General features: G+C 38.9%; 1 protein-coding gene and 1 pseudogene across 6 annotated transcripts in view; both read left to right on the forward strand.

The window, feature by feature from the left end:
- Positions 1-18178, forward strand: part of LOC123767987 (pyruvate kinase) — a 32645-nt gene extending 14467 nt beyond the window's left edge. For 2 of the 6 annotated variants that reach the window (XM_069306691.1, XM_069306689.1), the window contains exons 8-11: positions 8-230; positions 432-443; positions 9847-10003; positions 18044-18178. In XM_069306691.1, the coding sequence (XP_069162792.1) occupies positions 8-230; positions 432-443; positions 9847-10003; positions 18044-18056 (405 nt within the window). In that variant the 3' untranslated portion in view covers positions 18057-18178. Of the gene's footprint in view, positions 1-7; positions 231-431; positions 444-9846; positions 10004-12948; positions 13022-18043 lie in introns of all 6 variants that reach the window. The other 4 variants (XM_069306692.1, XM_069306690.1, XR_011223203.1 and 1 more) reach the window with 3 other exon arrangements.
- On the forward strand, positions 12454-12572 carry LOC123768059 (5S ribosomal RNA; annotated as a pseudogene).
- Positions 18179-18614: the final 436 nt, after the last annotated feature.

Consider the following 18614-nt stretch of genomic DNA (forward strand, 5'->3'; position numbering starts at 1 on the left):
ATTGCAGGTTTCCTTACCAACAGACTCGACGCATACAACAGCTATTGCAGCTGTAGAGGCTTCATTCAAAGCAATGGCATCTGCCATTATTGTCATCACCACTACTGGCCGCTCTTCTCATTTAGTTTCTAAGTACCGGCCACGCTGCCCAATCATGGCTGTTACACGCTTCCCCCAAGTTGCTAGACAGTGCCACCTTTACCGTGGTATTATTCCCGTTCACTACACAGGTAAGCTTTGTTCGTGCATTTGTTCCATCAGAACCTAAACATACATTTTTTAATTTGAATTTATTACAAAATAGGTTTCATGAAGATGGTAGCATCAAAGTGGAATTAATGTTTTTTTTACTTTTTTATATTTAAATCCTATTGTCAATATTGTATCCTACGATTTATTTAATCTTTCCTTCTTCTTCGCCTGTAATCCAGTGCCTCAAAAGGGTATGTAGGTTTGAGTGACATACATACATTTTGGTTTTTAAAGTGTGCTCATATAATTTACCCTAGTTTATATTAATTTGCTTGCCACTTGGTTCTATTTTTGTGCTTTTAGTAACCTCAACTTTAATGTTGTCACATTGAGCACTACCCCCCACGTACCTGGCACTGAGACAAGTGTGGCTTTCTTTTGTCTTAATCCCTGTACATTAATTCACTCTGATCTGCCAGATTAAATTAAGTTTTAATCCAGCAGATAGGAAATGGTGTGCTTTAAGTGTTTCGAGAGATATATTTATATATATATATATATAGTAAGAGACAAATATGGCTATGTTGCAAAGGGAATACAAAAGTTTAATATATTAAAGGCTTGTGAAAATACCACTTAATTGATGGTGGTTATGGCAAGATTGATGGTGCAGCATTGCCAGACAACTCGTGTAATCTTGTCCCTGAGCACTTTGAGAGGCAAGGATTTGTCCTGCTTTAAATAGGAATGAAGTTCATGTATTTTTGTCTTTTGATAGCTTGTGCATTCTAATGTCTTAAATGGCTTACTAATACAATGTTACATGGCTGTTACTGCAGCAATTTTTCTTAAGGTCATTATAAAGTATTTACAGGTAATGTTGGTGCATGATCCCAGACCAAATGTGATTTGACAATTTTTAATAATAGTGGTGTGAGGGTTTATGAAATAAATGCTTGCCCAGTGTAGTGATTTATTTTGGAAATAATTGTAATATTAATAGTTTAGTAGTTTGGTAGGTGATGTATTTCTAATATATGCCGAGATGCCAACTGTCTTCTTGTATTTCCTCTGGCAAGACTAAACCTCTTGGGAATGAATGCTAAAAAGTTATTTGGGATTATATTTTGAAAATCCATTTGTTAGTAATTACTAGCCTTGGTATCAGAATACTTTTTTTTTTTCAATTGGTTTTTCTTCGGCTAGTCTTGCACTGCTGTGCCTCTCCGCGCTGACCAATTTTACGTACCTTTAGTTTGCCCTTGCTGAGAGTACACGTTTCTTTGCTTCTGCTATTAAAAGTATCCGAGAGGTATGCTTTTGTGTGATGAGCAAATTTGAGAGATGCTTGACAAATTAGGAAAGAGTAGGAAGAGATTTCAAATAAATGTTAAAAAATATTCCCAAATTAGACTAGAGGAAATGGGCAATACAATGGGATAGAACTTCTCTCTTTACTCTGGTTTCTACCAAAATGACTGGGTTGATATTTTGGCCTGTGAGTTTTGGCAGTCATGGTTCTACTGGCCTGATAATTTGATGTTCCAGGTTCCAGTTGATCATGTTTCTCTGGGCTGTCTTCCAGTCTGGTTTCTCTTCATTTTGGTACCTTCTACCTCTTCCTGGTAAATTCAGTGTGTTCACGGTTGGTTAGCTTCAGGGGTTCTCCAGGGGTTCTCAAAAACGACTTGGTGTAATCAAATCTTTCCGACTAGAAAGAGTTCCTCTTTCTGGTCGGGTCCCTGGTGGCTTCCTGATTCCCTCTAGGTTCATTGGTCATGGGTCATGAATTGAGTAATGGATGGCACATCTATAGAAATTGTCAGGGAACTTGGTTTGGGTTAGTCTTCATGGTTGGGATGTGTCCCAAGCTGAACGAGATGGTGTCGAGCAAGATGGTGTCAAGCAAAACTGCACTGGAAAACTGAGATTGCCAGACATGAACTGGATGTTTATTTTTGCATTCTTTCTTTTGAGTTTTCGGTATTTCACATGGAAAAAATAAATGGTGTGGTCTTGACCACCATTGTAACAAAATGCTGACAAATGCAAAGAGGAATGTTGACCATTGCTTGGGCCAAAATAGAGGTAGATATTGTATTTTTATTCTACTGAATACAGAAGTATTCAAAAGCCAAGGTTGTTTTTAGGATCTTTGTATTGTATACTTGGTAAAATTTCGTAGATTACTTGATGGAACACATTTGGTGGGCTTTCTCCATTTAATACATGGTTTAAAATTGTTAAATTAAGAGTTCATGACTGGCGAACCATTGAAATAAAGGAATTGACTCACAGCTCATAAATAAGTAACTTTAATATAAATGTTCCAATTTCCTGGCTTCTATTTCCTGACTTCCTATCCCTCCTTCCCCAAAACAGTAGTTTGGATAATTTAGAACTGCTGATTCTAGTTTCAATGTTCCTACCCCATTTTACATTTTAAATACTTTTCATAGGTGTGTGTTGGTTATTTTCTATAAATCCTGGCACATACCAACTGAATGCTGGTAAAGTTGAGCAAAGTTAAGCCATCAATCTGGTACCATTTTAGCCATATAATTAATGAATCTGGCAATCACGGGTCCAAACTATTTCTGACTGAATTAGAAGTTTCACATATGCAGTGACAGTCCATTCTAGGAAAATTAGCTTAGTTCTGGCACCGCCATGCCTTTGCTTAACATATTAGGTTTTGGAGATCCATCAGATGCCTACTGGGAGCCAGAATCTGGCTCTGTTTAAAAGATGATGGAAGCGGGGGATAAGAACCTTCCATAACTGGAGAATACTAAACGTAAAGCATACCTACGATGAAATGACTGATTTAACACTTTGGTGCACCCCGTTCGCCACCCCTCAACTGTGCGATATGGGACCCAGGGTGTCACGGGAGTGTGCGTAAAATCTGAAAAGTGTATACTCTCTTCAACTTTGTCACCTTAATTCTCGTCCTACGAGATTAAGTTTGGTATCATTGTGTTCGCAATAGAATTCTCTACAGCACTAAATGCATATAAACTCCAAAAGCCCGGCTAATTACCCGCAGCAAACAGAGAAAGTGCGAACGAGTTACCCAGGAGCGCGCAAACGCGATAAAATGTTTTCACCATTTTCACTCTGCTCACCTCAATTTTTATCCTAGGTCTTTCATTTTGGTCTCAATGGGTTTGCAATAGAATTCTCTAGAGGAACATTAGCATATCAAATAAAAAACCTGGTCACGCTCCAACCGCCGACGAGTTGAAGACGGGCCACGCGTTAGCCGCGAGTGAGTGCTCAGCCGCCTTCCACCTACACTCCCAATTCACGCCCTTTTCAAGCCTTTCTTTCGCAATTTTCTTCCTGGGAGGGCCTTGTTCATGATCACTATCCATCGTGGAGTAAGCGTAGATAGTTTCTAAAGTCCCAGTAAGAAATATAGCCACGGAAAATAGGCGAAATGTTCACACGTTTGAGATGCGAGGGGAGGCGACATTGGTCACAACAGTGGAGCGAAGGCATTGGGCCCACGGCATGTGCCAAGCCGCCTGAGGGCCACGAGGCTCGACAAGGAAAATGGGAAGACATCGGCGCGCATTTTAAAACCAGTCCCCAAAAAATTGGATAAAAACCATATTTTTGGCGATTATTTAAAGTGGATGACGCAATGCTGCGTCATCCCCCATCCTGCCACACTTCCTTAACACTTTCGCCCGGGCATGACGCAGCATTGCGTCATCCGTTTACTGGCGGTAATTCCGGGGATGACGCAGCATTGCGTCATCCCCGGAATTACCGCCAGTAAACGGATGACGCAATGCTGCGTCATGCCCGGGCGAAAGTGTTAAGGAAGTGTGGCACCATGGGGAACACTACAAATGATCGTTGTTGCAGTTTAAAACATTAATCCTGTTGTACTCGAATTGCTAGCTAGTAGCACATGTTGCCATAGGTTCAAACTAGCTCACTGCCTTTTGTTGGCCTGGTGTAGCCTATCTATACACATGTAATCTGCAGGGCCCATCATTGGCTTTTAACTTTGGCTAAGTGAATTTCTTTTTCCAAGACAGATTTTTCTGGGCAATGTTACATTTTTGTTTGTGCTCAACTGCATTTGTGCCATCAATGTTGTGTGGCCCTAGTATTCTATTTTGCTCACCGTGGACAAAATTCCTTAAATCCCACCAGATATTCTTGCTTAGAGGTGTTCTGAACGCTCTAAGGATTGGCTCAAATAACCACTTCTGGGCATTGCACAATATTTATTAGTCTCCCACCCAAGCACTGTTGCTTGGGAAGGGAAAGGAGGGGTGTGGAAGAGTTTTTCTGGCTTAAAAAGATTGCTTAGAGATTCACATTCTTTGCGTACACTAGGACTCGTACTCTGGCGGGGAGGGTGCACTCTGTTGTGTATGCAATTTCTTTATCCATGGCTGCTTGTGACCTCACTCATGAAGTATTCAAGGTTTGGGTTCAGTGTTTGGTTTTCCTCAAAGTGATTTTGCTGCATGTGCCCACCTGCCTATGATGGTTCAGGTAGCAAGATTACCTTGTACTTGTGGAGATTGTCCTGTATGGTTTGTAGTTGGTTATGGCAGGGTCATTGGGGTAGCCAGGGGTGGGTCACTGGCTGCTGTCTTTGGTGTTCCTGGCCTCGAAAGTTTGTTATTCCCTATAAGCATGCTCACTTGGGCTGTCTGTGTGATGCATTCTCTTCCTGTGGGTGTACATTTTCAGGGCTCTGTTAAGAGGCCTAGCTAGGGTTCCCCATTTTCCCCTCCATACCTTTTCAGTTTGTGTGGCTGTCAATAGTTTCCCTATTTGCTCCTGCAGACTCCCACAATGTTGAGATGCGGCAGCTCACTGTCCAGGTGTCCCTTGGCATTGGTGGTGACATCTGCTTGGAGATTGTTCCTGTGCATTATTAGTTTTCTCCGGCCAGTTTTGGTTAAATCTTTTCCCTTATAGAGCTGCCTCTGTCCTCTTGGTTTCTTTTGCCGAGTCCACAGATGCTATTCGAAAGTTTGCTCCCACAGGATGCAGTCAATCTTTATGGCTTATTATTTTAGTCGATCTTTATGGCCTGTCGATTTTGATTTGTTCCACGAGTCCAACACAGTCCCAAGTTCTCAAGGTGGTATAGAACAACTTTGTTAGCTTCCCTTGGTCTTTGGGATGTCTGTTGACATTCCTATCCATCTGAAGGTGTCCCTTCTGAATCCCAGCCAATGTATCCCTTTCATGTTTTGATTTTTGGTTTATGGTCTGATGCTGGTGCCCAGAATTTCTTTGACTGATTTTCATGGTCTATAATCTTCTTGGGATCCACATTCTGGGCTATCTTAACTGGTTTGTTTGGAACTCTCCAATTGTTCAGCCTTTCTGCTGCTTGGGAATCGGTTTCTTTTCCAGTTTCCTGCTTCACATTAAAAGTAAACTAGGTTTTTCTGGACGAGTCTCTGGTGGCTTACCGATATAGCTTCCTACTAGTCACACATCAGCCATAAATCCTTTGTCCTACTGGAGACCAGAACCATAACCTAGCTCCCTGCAGAGGTGCAGGGAATGGGATTGTTACCTTGCCAAGAAAACTTTCAGAGTAAGTGAAGGAATAGAGAGAACTGAAAGGTCCACAGAAAATAAAGTACTGAAATGTCTTAATGACTCTTGCAAACAGTTTGCTCAGATCCAAATGATTAGCTGGTAACTAGCTTGAGCTACCTGGTCTGAATGACCACCAACAGTTGGCACCTCCTGAGAGCTCCAGGCACAGCAAGTAAGTCACTGATGTCAGACCTTGCAGTTGCTTGCTGTAGGTAATCACTGGAACTGCCCTGTGGAAGCCATTTGCTCCTATCCCTTAGTAGTTGCTTCATGTGAATACAAGCCATGACTGTTGTGTGGGCTTAGTTTAGAGGTCTTGGATGGGACCTTTGGTTACCTGACCGTCTGGTGGCAGTACCTGGAGCTCTTCTGCTCGCCATGCCTGGCCTGGGGTCAGGATTGACAGCAGTGCCTAAAGAATAGGGTATTTAACCCTTTCACTTTGCAAATGGTATAATTCACTATGTGGTGCATGCTCACTTATGTTTTTAGTACTTTGCAATGTTTGAAACTTGTGTTGGTACACTCCCCAACCCTGTCGCCTCCCAATCAGTATTTTAGGCTTCTAGTAAGTGTCTCCCGTTTTGAAAGTGACAGGATTTTTGGCATATTGTTCATATGTTTTTTTTTTTTTTTTTTTTTTTTTTTTTTTTTTTTTTTTTGTCGGTACTGATTTTCTGTGCACTTGTGCCACTTAACACTATCGCCGACGCCATGCGCGCTCGGCAAACTTTGACGTCTTGGGGCCAGTGGTGCGGGCAAGCGTGCGGCGACACCTAAATGTGTATACTCTTTTCAGTTTTCTCACCTTAATTCTCGTGCTACGTCGTTCGTTTTGTTATCATTGAGTTCACAATTAAATTCCCTGCAGATGTATATGCATATAATGTCCAAAAGCCTGGAGAGACTCCCTGCAACAAAGCCTAAAGTTACCCGTGAACGAGCACCAATTTGCACACCACAACCTAATGTGTATACTCGTTCAATTTGATGACATCAATTTTCATGTTACATTGCTTGTTTTGGTATCAAATTGTTCACAAAATAAAGGCGCGCATTTTAAAACTAGTCCCATAATAATAGAGCAATAACTGGAATTTTAACAAATACTTTAATTTTGGATGCTCATCATCAAAATTATTTATATATTTCTAGTGATCTGACATAAAATTTCATGTTACATCGCTTGTTTTGGTATCAAATTGTTCGCAATATAAAGGCGCGCATTTTAAAACTAGTCCCATAATAATAGCACAATAAATAGAATTTTAACATTTTAAAATTTAGACCCAAAAACGTATTTATAATCTTTAAAGTGTTCTGACATAAAGTTTCGTGTTGCATCTTTCATTTTGGTATCAAATTGTGCGCATTCTAAATGTGCTTATTTTGAAACTATCCCGAGGTCGATCGGATAAAAAATGATTTTTATACAAATATTTTTGTAGTGGACGCATGTCCTGTCCACGGGTAGGACTCTGGAGAAAAAAAATGGACGAAAGTCATGTCAAAGAGAACGATAGTGTTAAGTTAACCCTCTACATTGTCCCAGGGTTAATGTGCAGTAACACTGCCTTTCTCTGGCTGCCTAATTCAATAAAGTGGTCCCTTGTTCAATTGATGCTTTCTGGCAAGGGATTCAGTTTTGTGATTTGGATTCCCCGCTCCCTTTTCTATTCTTGCCCATTGCCCCAATTCTGCTCCTGGCTTTCAGTAGGCAACAAACTGCACTTGGTGGCCTGGTAGTGTGTGTGTGTGTGGCAAAGGTTTGGTGGTACTAGAGCTAAGCTTTGAACTACTGTACTGGGATGGCCCGTTGGAAATTCAGATTAAATAGCATTTTCAATTTTGTTGGTGACTACAGATAAATTTAAATGTTCTAAAAGTTTCAGAAGGTATCTCTATTTCTAGCTATATATATATGTTTATATATATACACACACAAAGTTCAGTGAAATGTTTAATTGGTCTTTTTGTTTTGCTGCATGCAGAAGAGGAGGATGGTATGTGTAAAGCAATCTTTATTTATTATTTTAGCATCTTGGTTTGAAAGAGCTTTCATTATGTATTTAAAGTGTGTTAAAGGGCTATCTATGCTTAGCACTTTGCTGAGTAAAGCAAAGTTTCCCTCATTATTGTAAATATCCTATGGTGTACTAAAAGTTGTACAAACATTACTGTAGTGTTATGAGATGACAGATTACCACCCCATGCTTGCTAGCTAATATTGGTAAAAAAGGATAAGACTTCTTGTTAAGAGATACTAGTTTTAATTTGATACTTTTGACGATAGAGGTAGACATTGAATACTAGGACTCCTTTCGCTCACAATAGGCCCTTCGTTTACAGTTCCAATTATTTAAGTCTATTGGGATATGTAACAGTGTAAAATGACCTGTAAACTCTTAGTCTGGCTACTGAATTTTAAACTCTGCCTTAAAATTTGCATTTTTCAATGTGTAAAGGACCAAAGCTGGATAGATTTGAGTTAGCTTCAATAATTGGGAGAGTAGAGTTGGGAGCAGACATGGATTCCTAAACTGTTATGTACCTGTACTAGCAAAATAACTTTAGCATGTCCCAAATTGACTTCAGAAAGACACCCAAGTGCTATCTATGTACAGTGAACTAACTATAGACCCCACTTTTGTGTACATTGCCTTAAAAATAACTTTTTTGTACTGTACTGACAGTTGTGCAGTAAACAAACATTAAAGGTAGAGAAAGGCAAGGAACTTTTTTTTTTAAAGGATTCGTGTTTTGTAAATTGTTGAAGCTTTAAAAATGTCCTCTGGGACATGTACATTGAGGAAGAAGACTAATGCATTCATAAGCTTAAAAATTGAAGGATAGAGGGGGAAACTGGTTGATGGGTGTTTGAAAGTCGGTAAAAGAAAGTTTCGTTGCAAAGTAAATGCCTCGAGTCATAATCCTGGTGGAAGTTTTCAAAAGCTGTGGCACTCTAGACTACATAGTTTTCTTGGCATAAATCATTATTTCCCCATTTGTCGGCTGTCATTTACTTTACATCCTCTGACTGCTACCCATAGGTGTTAGTGAAGAAATGTCCAAAACATTTTCTAAAATGCTATGTAAACAGCACAAATTGGTACAGATAAAACTGGACCAAGGGAGCAGTTAGTACGTCCCAGGGTCAGTGTTCCCATTTAAAAAAAGACAATTGGGCTGCTAAGTGGAAGTGTCCCAAAGTCAGCTGCATAATGCCCCAACTTGCCAGCAACTAAAGGGTAAAGTTGTCATTATCGGTACTCTCATTAATGCAAAACTATGCTATTTATGGCAGCCTGGGTGACATTTAGGAAATTTTTAATATTGTGACAAACGGTGCTAAATATCATCTTGTCCAGCCTTGTCTTTTATTAATTATTAGTCATTTAAATTTGTTCCTTGGCATGCACTCGTCTCCCCTCAGTTTCTGGTCTGATCATGTGCAGTACTGGTATACTTGTTGTCTAGTCCATACATTTGTATTGGCTAATACATATTCAATTTTACTGCTTTTAGTTGCTGTGTATATGGGGCAAACCTTGTAAAAGACGAGCTTTGTAAAGTGAAATGGTACAATTGGGGAAGGGGGGGGGGGAGTCTGGTGATGTGATGTTGATATGAAGCTTGAAATTCTAAAAGTCCAAGACTTCACCATCTCAATGATGAGCTACTGGAAATGTGTATGCAATGTTGAATTTAAGAATTGCAGACTTTGTAGAATTGGGTAAAAAATTAAATGCTGTAGGGTTTGTCATGTTTATAAATTATCTTTTTAAATATTTTATATTAAATCTTGTAACATTCTTTATCTGTGTATACAGACCTTTTTTTTATTTTATACTGCATGCCTAGTTTAAGGTTTAAAAAAAAAAAATTGAAGTGTTATCTTTAGGAAACTAGTTAAAAGGTTATGAAATCAAATATTAGTGAAACAATAATTGAACTTTTCAATCACGTGTAATAAATTTAATATTAAGACTTTAATGAAAACTAAACACTGTACTGTACTAATGTTTTTAGTCATTGTACCCAGTTTGAGAATTTCATTTAAATTTTCAGCTGATCATCTGCAAGACTGGATGGACGATGTTAATGCTCGTGTCGATTATGCTGTTGGATATGGCAAGGAACGTGGCTTCATCAAGACTGGCGACCCTGTTGTGGTAGTCACCGGATGGCAGAAGGGAGCTGGCTTTACAAATACCATGCGCGTTTTGTACGTAAAGTAATTTATTTGGCCAATTATGGAGGGTGGGGGGGAAACTGTTCTTATGCTAGTGTGGGTTCCTAGGTAGTGGCAAACATTGGCCATATAAGTCAAATGCTTCATCTTGAGCTATGCACCCTGACATTGTCACTGCAAGTGTTGTGTTGCAAGTAGTATGTTGGTGTGCTAATTGCTTGGTTAATGGAATGGTGATAAAATGAATTAAAATTGGGTATGCGGGAGAGACGAGATTTTTTTTTGGTAATGGTGTGGTGGTGACAGTGGGTGTAAACATGTTCTGGCAAATAAATGCCAAGCCAGAGATTTAAAAAGCTTGAAGATGTATGAATGTACATACTCATTTGTGTAGGTGTGTAATTGTGTGACGATTCTTTTGCATCACTGCTTTAGAATGACTGTACTGTACTCGCTGTGGTAATTAACTGTTGGGTGTGTGCACTTGTACTAACACTGTTTCTCCTGTGTGTACCTTAATTTTCTTTTCAGGGTAAGAATTTATTGCCAAATGGTGTACTGTATTTGCTTCAAATTTAAATTTTAAATTTTTTCAGTCAAGTATTTGTAAATTTTGCTATTGATGTCAAAGCCTTTGTGTAAGCAGTTAAGTATAGAAAATGTTTAAAATCTTGCTTAAATTTACATGGAGTATTATATATTGTTACAATATTCAATAATTTACTTCTATAAGGGCCTAATATCTACCATAACTGCCTTGGTAAATGTATGCATTTACCAACCAGTACCCATATATATATACTATTCATAGCCTAAGGGAAAAACTAGTCATTTTACTTGTAATCCAAAATGTCATTATTGTTGTCCTTGTATCTGTCTACAGCGCATAAAATGGTTTCTCTCGTAATTCATGGGGCCAGAAGGTGTGAATCTGCTTGATATTTATTACACATTTCTATACATGTACACAAGTTTGTATGTATAATTACTTGTTCATGCTGAATTTTGCATTGGGGAGTGCTTGGCTTGACTAATGCTGTTAATAGTGAATGTTTATAATGGGGCTGATTGCTGACTAGGGATGGTGTAGGTTTTCTGAAGTTTTTCAGAAGAGACAAAAAGTATTGATCATGAAGTTTTGAAATTTGTCCAAATAGATGTTCTTTTGATTTCAGTTTCTGCTGCAAGAAATAATATATATTCTTGCTTTATACATTATTTTGCCTCCATGTTATATACTAAATAATGTAAAGAAACTTCCTTGTATTGAGAAATTTTAGTTTAGAGAAAGGCCTATAGTAAAAATGTTCATCAGTGTCGCACTACCTGGGAAACACTTAGTTATTTGAGCTTGTAGAGATGTCTTGATACCAAATGACAACAAATTAGTTGTTTTGGAATTACACTAGTCATCTGAACCAATAACTCATCATGGGTGAAGTATTATGTAGACATGTATGTATTTAAAGGATATGAAAGTAGCCTTTCTTGACATGAATTAATTATCCATGTCTATATGCTATCATTATTAAAAGAGATGAATAATTCAGAATAGTATTTTATCCCCAAAAGCTTTTGTCTTGCCGTTACCAGTACTACTTACACTACTTGTACATTTTTCTTAAGACAATTCACATAATGCTCAAGAATTGTTAAAAGTGCAAATATAGACTTTAACTTTCATCTCAAAGATATTCCTCTGTGGCGGCAGCCACCTTGATGTTGTAGGGCATAGGCAATTTGACTAAACCTGGCTCTATTGATGGGTGACTTTGTACACCCAGTAAGGCAGCATAGCAAACCTTTCATAGGAAGTGGTAATGAAACACTACTCTGAGCACTTTAATAGGGTTGTCTTTGTATCCACTGTGGAAGGGCCTGGAGGAGGGGGGAGAGCTGTTTTGCCATGGTGTGGGCAGGATCTTGTGGCTGTGAACTTGTTTAGTAGAGCTGATCTTTGAGAAGAGCACCCCTATACTGTCTACAATGGACCTCCAACCCCATCTCCCTTCCGATTCTTAAATGCGTAATAAAAATTGTACTATATAACTAGCAAAAATGGGTCCTAAAATTAAAATAAAACCATTGATAAAGTATTTTTATTGCAGATTTGGCAAAACAGACTTGAATTTGACATGATTATGAAGTGAGCCATATCTTTCAAATTAAAATACTGACCCAGTGTATGTGCCATAGTAAACGGTTCTAGATTTGTAACGCCTACCTCCCTTACCCCTCGAGAGTTTTATCTTGCCCCACACTCGTTCTTGAGGCCCCCCCCCCCCCTCCAAGGTGGCAGACTGCCTAGCTGCGCATTGGTAAGACCCAGGTTTAGCTCTCTAAAACGGTACATTTAAATGCCTACATAGTCATCCTCCTGCTCCATGTTGCAACTGTGGACATGGGTTTTAAGGTTATACCAGTAAAACCATAGACTGCATGAAGATATTAGATACATCCTTGAAGCCTGCCCCTGTGGTATGGCAAACAGCCATACCATGCTAAGAACACTGCTTCTTGTCCGATCAGCAAAGTTAAGCAATGTTGGGTTTGTTGAGTACTTGGATGGGTGATCGCCTGGCAACACCAAATGCTGTTGACAATAATTTTTGGGCGCCTGACAGTTGAGTGGACAGTGCTTTGGATTCGTAGTCTGAGGTTCTGGGTTCGATTCCCGGTGGAGGCGGAGACAAACGGGCAAAAAGTTTTTCACTCTGGTGCCCCTGTTATCTAGCAGTAAATAGGTATCTGAGAGTTAAAGCTGCTACGGGCTGCTTCCTGGGAATGTGTAACAAAAAGGAGGCCTGGTCGAGGACCGGGATGCCAAGCCCTGAATTCATCTCCAGATAATCTCGAAGAAGCAGCCTAAGGTTATCCTATCCCTCAGGCTGATGCATTCACTGTCGCTTTGTGGTTGTCTGTCAATCTATTAATTGTCAAGATCATTTTTGATAGTTGGTACATTCTATTTTGAACAGCTCCTGCTGATGCTAAATGCTCCATCTAGGAATATCCCACTCCAAACCTCTGCCATAGTTGCTGGAAATGCAGGTATGGAACTTTTTCCATAAAAGTTTAGTAGTGAAGTCTCTCTTTGCTTCTTATGTGGTGGCTGACCACTCTAGGTGATGTCCACGCTCCCTTTCCCCAATTTTGTATGCATTATAAATTTGAACAAGCCAGTCTCAATCCGAAACAGATTGTAAATTTCCCTGAGACTAGGTGCCAAGTCTAATGTCTTGCCTCTTTTTCTGACTAGACACTGCATTGCACTCTTCTACCACACCCCTCTTCCCTTCCTCCGTTTCAAAAGTTTCAAAACCTTAACCCCACCACCTCCAGCTTCTTTCGCTCTGCTGCGATCCGAAACAGTGTTCCTCTAGTTTCAGCAGCCTATGGCCACCCTTCCCAGTCTTCCCTTGTCCTCTGTCACTTCTCCACCTCACTCATCTATATTTGAGCCCACTATGAGCCCCTTGGACTCAGAGCAGTCTTCCTCCTTAGGTATCCCCTCTGTTTTTTGGCCCTCTTCAGACTGACCATCTGGGCCAATATCTACCTTACTCTCGACCATACACGCCGTGCCTGCTCTTTCTTGCTGTCTGAAATGATACTCTCGCAGTACCTTGAAACCACACCTGTCGGTCAGTAATGTAAACTTGGTTCCTCTCCTTCCACTTGGGCTGGACGGTAGAGCGTCTGTCTCGCTTCATGCAAGTCGGTGTTCAATTCCCAACTGTCCAAATGGTTGGGCACCATTGTTTTTCCCCCCATCCCATCCATATCCTTATTCTGATCCATTCAAAGTGCTATATACTGTAGTCATAATGGCTTGGTGCATTACCTTGATAATTCCCTCCTTCCCTGAAGGGAAAGAAGGCCCCAGCCCTCACCTTAACCCTTAAACCACATAAAACATACATATACGATTCGACATAACTAAAGTCTTTCAAACTTGCACAAAAACTTTCCAGATTTTGTGCATAATCACTAGGCAAATGCTCCAACTTTGTCCAAATGATCACAACATAACTTGAAAAACAAGAAAATAAAAAATAATTTTAAAATTGAATATTGAAAACTTCTGATATTCAAATCAGATTAAAAAATATAAACTATCAACAATTGTTCATTTGGTGTTGTTATGCTCAGAATAGCATATGATTTTCATTTTCATCCAATTAGAATACAGTATAGGTTTTCATTATAATTTACTGTAAAAGTGGTTAATATAGCATTTGAAATATGCGGCAAATTTAGACCAAAAATAAATTGTAACTCCAAACGTATAGGGTTTACGAAAAATCCATTCTGAAGGGATTGTAGAACACAGCCAAGCACAGTCAAAATGGTGAGAATTGGTCAAACTGGAATTCGCTGGACCACTCAAAATTAAAACTCTAGTTTCAGAAATAATTGAAGTTGAAGTTCTCGACAATGAATAGAGGTAGTTCTAATTCGTTAATTAACCATTAAGTTAATGGTATGTTTTAATAAACGTTGTTTGGCATTCGTACTCGAATATGTAATATCTAGTAGAAATCCAGTTGTATGACTTTTGTAAGCAAGCAGTGGTGTAATGGTAGACTATGTGGCTTGGCAATGTCAGAGTCGTAGGTTAGTGCCCTCTTCATAGCCCTAGTGGATTTTATCATCATCCCACCTCTTTCCTCTCAATGTGGCCTTTGCAAGTGTTGCACCATGACTAATCTTTTTGGACTTGGTCTATATTGACACTGCTTTTGCTGCAAATATACATCCTTTGTAACCATTGTTTTTGACCTGGAAATATTTCAGCCCAGCTGCATACTTTTGGCCATTGTGGGAACTCCCACTTTTCCTTCAAATATTCCTCTGTTTAAAGTGAAGCTTTGTACCATTTTCTAGACAATTTTTAGGAATGGAACACCCCAAAGAAGTGTTCAGAGTACTACCATCTGGTTGCCCCAAATCTTCCTTACCCCCTGCACTTTTTTTCTCTACCTCCAATTTGCCATCAATAGTGTCATTTTGTGCCACCAGTCATGGGTTCAAGTTTTCTCCAATTAAGACTTGACCTATGACTTGCATGCACTTGAAGGCATGTCATTCCTCACTGTGTCTATGGAAATCCCCTTCTATACAAGGATAATGCTGAATTCCTGGGAGGTTGATCATTTGTCTTGGTTACCCCATGGGTTTCTCCTCCAAATTAAATGCTCCTGTACTTCCTAGGAAGCAGATAGATGCTCTTATCTCTATTTGCACTCCTCTTTCATGCTGTCAGAATTCAATTGTGGCTGCCTTGCTTATTCCTCTGTGTCTCCCTAGACCCTTTGTCTTGTTGCTTTGCATCATATTGGGTTATGCTTCTTGGTTTAGCATCTTTCATTTGTCCTCTATTCAGAGCTTGTTTGTTGAAACTCAGTCTTTACAGGATCATCTTGATCATTACTGCCTTCATTATCTTTCATAGTCCTTGCAAAATTCCCACTCCCACTTGTGCTGTGTCTTGAATACTGCTCCTCGGGAGTGACCTGTTCCCTCTTGCCACCTTCATTTACCTGCAAGAATGGCATGTACAACATTCTCTTGTGCACATTTGCAATATCACCCATCGTGGTGTTCCTTGTCATGCTCGTGATATTGTGCAAGGTTGTGATCTGCATGATGCAGACCTGTACCCCTCCTGTTATGAAATGACTCCCTTGAGCATTTTGTTTTACTTGCATTCCATTGTTCTGTTGACAAGTCTGCCAACAGTGTTGGTTACTTTGCACTTTCTCGGGTTCAACTTCTGTGTGAACCCGAAACTGGAGACTAGCATCTTCACAGCAAAGCTTTATGCAGTTTTGCATGCTCCTTATTTGCTGCTTTTTTAGGCTTCAATGTTCCTTTGTTATTGTGATTGAGTCACAGTGCCCATGGTTCTGGAGTTTTAACCCTGTACCACCATAGGATGCAATACTGAGACTGTGTTTTTCTTTAGCAAATTTTTCTAATCTTATTTTTAGTCAAATTTTTCTGGGTTTTTATCGATGTTAGTTTCCTTGAATGGACTTGAAGACAACACTGGTGATGAGGCCATTTGTATTTGTCCCGTTTCTTGAAAAACAATTCCTTGTAAATAGTCATTCATTCTGCAATGATCATCAAGGTCATTGCTCATTCATTACAAGTGACAATATATTCACTGTTAAGTGATCTATTTTTCTTTGGCCTTTCTCATACCAATGTAATAGACTGGGGAAAATGACATGCAACCTCGTCAGAACCAGTCGCAAGTGCTTAACTCCTGGGCACTTAGCATAAGAATGCCCTGCTCTTCATTGACTGAACTGAATTGACCCACTGTCGAGTTCCTCCTTGTAGGTTTTGATTTTTGGTATGATCGTATGTCTTGCTTTCCTAATGTTCCTTCAGGTTGTTTGTTCCTCTGTAGAATCCTTGGTGAATCGGATACCTCTGTCTCGTGCTTCATTATTTTGTTCTCATAAGTGTCTGAGGGTATTTATTGCTTTTTGAATATCCTGCGATGCAGATGGTGTCACAGATTCGTCCTGGCTTTGCTTTTTTTTCTACTTGCAGCAATCCCTTTACTTTTCCCTTACTGTATTTCATCTCTTTTGTGTGCTTATCAAATTACAATGTACATGAATTGTGTTCAAAGTGGCAGGTGGCTGGTGAAGACAAGTTTTCAGCCTTTTAGACAAACAACAAGTGTAAGATTACATCATGAGCACTAATATACTGTATGCAATGAGTATTCATATGCACACATGCAAATGTGTAAACTTGTGCATATCTATCTATATAGCTATTAGAACATTAGCCAAGTGCTCTTTAATATAGGAACTAAATTTTTTTTTAATACATGAACATTTCCCATGACTTGTGACGGATTACATTCAAACTTCATTTTCTACGATTGAATTGCACCTCTTATTAATTAATATTTTACCCACATTCCGGGAATTTAAGTAATTACCAACATAACCTAGACATCTAACATTGATGTAATTATACCTGTACTCTACACAATTCTAGTACAGTATATGAAATTAAACAGTACAGTATGTTAAAATTCGAGTGTCTTTTGGGTCAATGAAAGCTTGGACGAGCATGGCATTGAGGATATTCAGTTGTACGTGATAATTGTCCTTTGTGCAGATGGCACTAAACCTTCGGTGTACCTATACAAATGCATTTGAAATGGCTTGCTTAATACACACACTTTCCAAACTCGGGCAGCTTGTTTGACCCAGCAGGAGTCGCACCCTTAAACAGAATTACACACAATTTAAATATAAAAGAAATTGAATATGCCAACATGTGAAAAATAGGTAAGTTATAGATTGTGCATGTTATGGTGGCAATGGAATGGATTATACACTTGCTTATGTCGGAAATGGTGCTTGATTGTTGCCAGGTTTTGTTTGTACTACTACTACTACTTTGTTGTGTAATAATTTTGTTTATTTTGCTTAACATTGGTAATATTCAAGAGAATAACTTGACTGAATATGAAAATATGATCTAATATGCTGTCTTTATTTAACGGTTAATTAATTTTTTCAAGTTTAAAACCATACCCAATTAGTTTCTTAGCTACTTTATTTACAAATTTAATATAGATTGTTAGGAAAATTTCTTGTCTGGTGTAGATTGCATTATACATGAGATATTTCCTTACTAGCTGTCATGCATGCCAGTGATATACAAATCTTTTTCCCTAGACTAAATGGTGGCATAAGCATTTAAAACTGATGGCTGTATTTTGCAGTTTTTTTGTTATTTTTCTATTTTTGTTCTATAATTTATACATAATGGCACTTTATTAGCACTTTACTATCCAAACAATGCTTGTTTGTTAACCTTGATGAATCAGGCTGGTGAATCCCATCGGCAGCCTGACTTTTTTCCTAATGTTACGTGTATCCCGTTATAGTCTTGCAGAAACGGGTACTAAACCCATTATTAAATGGATTAGATTAGTAATGCTTGAATAGAATCATAATGGAACTTAGTGCTATAAAATCAAAGGCTTCGAAATGATTGAACTTTCGGTGTTGTAACTTGTTTCTCTTTTTCTAGGATTGTACCCTAGGAGCTGTTGTGGCAGGCAGAACACAGAATGAACTGCACTCTCAAATTGGACTATAGAATTTTTTTCCTGTTAAATTATAAATAACATGTATATATTCAAATAATAATAAAGCTCCTATTACATGTAACTTTATTTACACCAGAAGCCTTTAATTTTTTTTTGTTTTCTAGGTATATGTTCTTCCCTGTGTGCTTGTGAGTAGGGAGAACTGTTTGCCTCGTAACTTTTGGGTGTCTGATAGTTTGTGATTATTGCATGCTTAAACAGTTATTATTATTAATAACATCTTTAGGCAAAATTGTAATTGCTTTTAATTTAATTTGTAATCTTAATGTATAGAAAATGACAAGTTGCTTCTGTTACCCTGTCACTGTAAAGGCACGTGCTTCACTTACGTCATGTTCTCTTACACGAGTACCGAGCTAGCACGATTTTGCACTGTACATGAAATTCAACAAGCACCTGATGAATTTCCCTGTATTCATGAATTGATCTTATGAGTACAGGTGAATCCTTTCACCTGTATTCAAGAAGAATACAGGTAAACTGACTTTGAGG

Source organism: Procambarus clarkii, chromosome 58 (genome assembly GCF_040958095.1).
Source record: "Procambarus clarkii isolate CNS0578487 chromosome 58, FALCON_Pclarkii_2.0, whole genome shotgun sequence".
Classification (NCBI taxonomy): domain Eukaryota; kingdom Metazoa; phylum Arthropoda; class Malacostraca; order Decapoda; family Cambaridae; genus Procambarus; species Procambarus clarkii.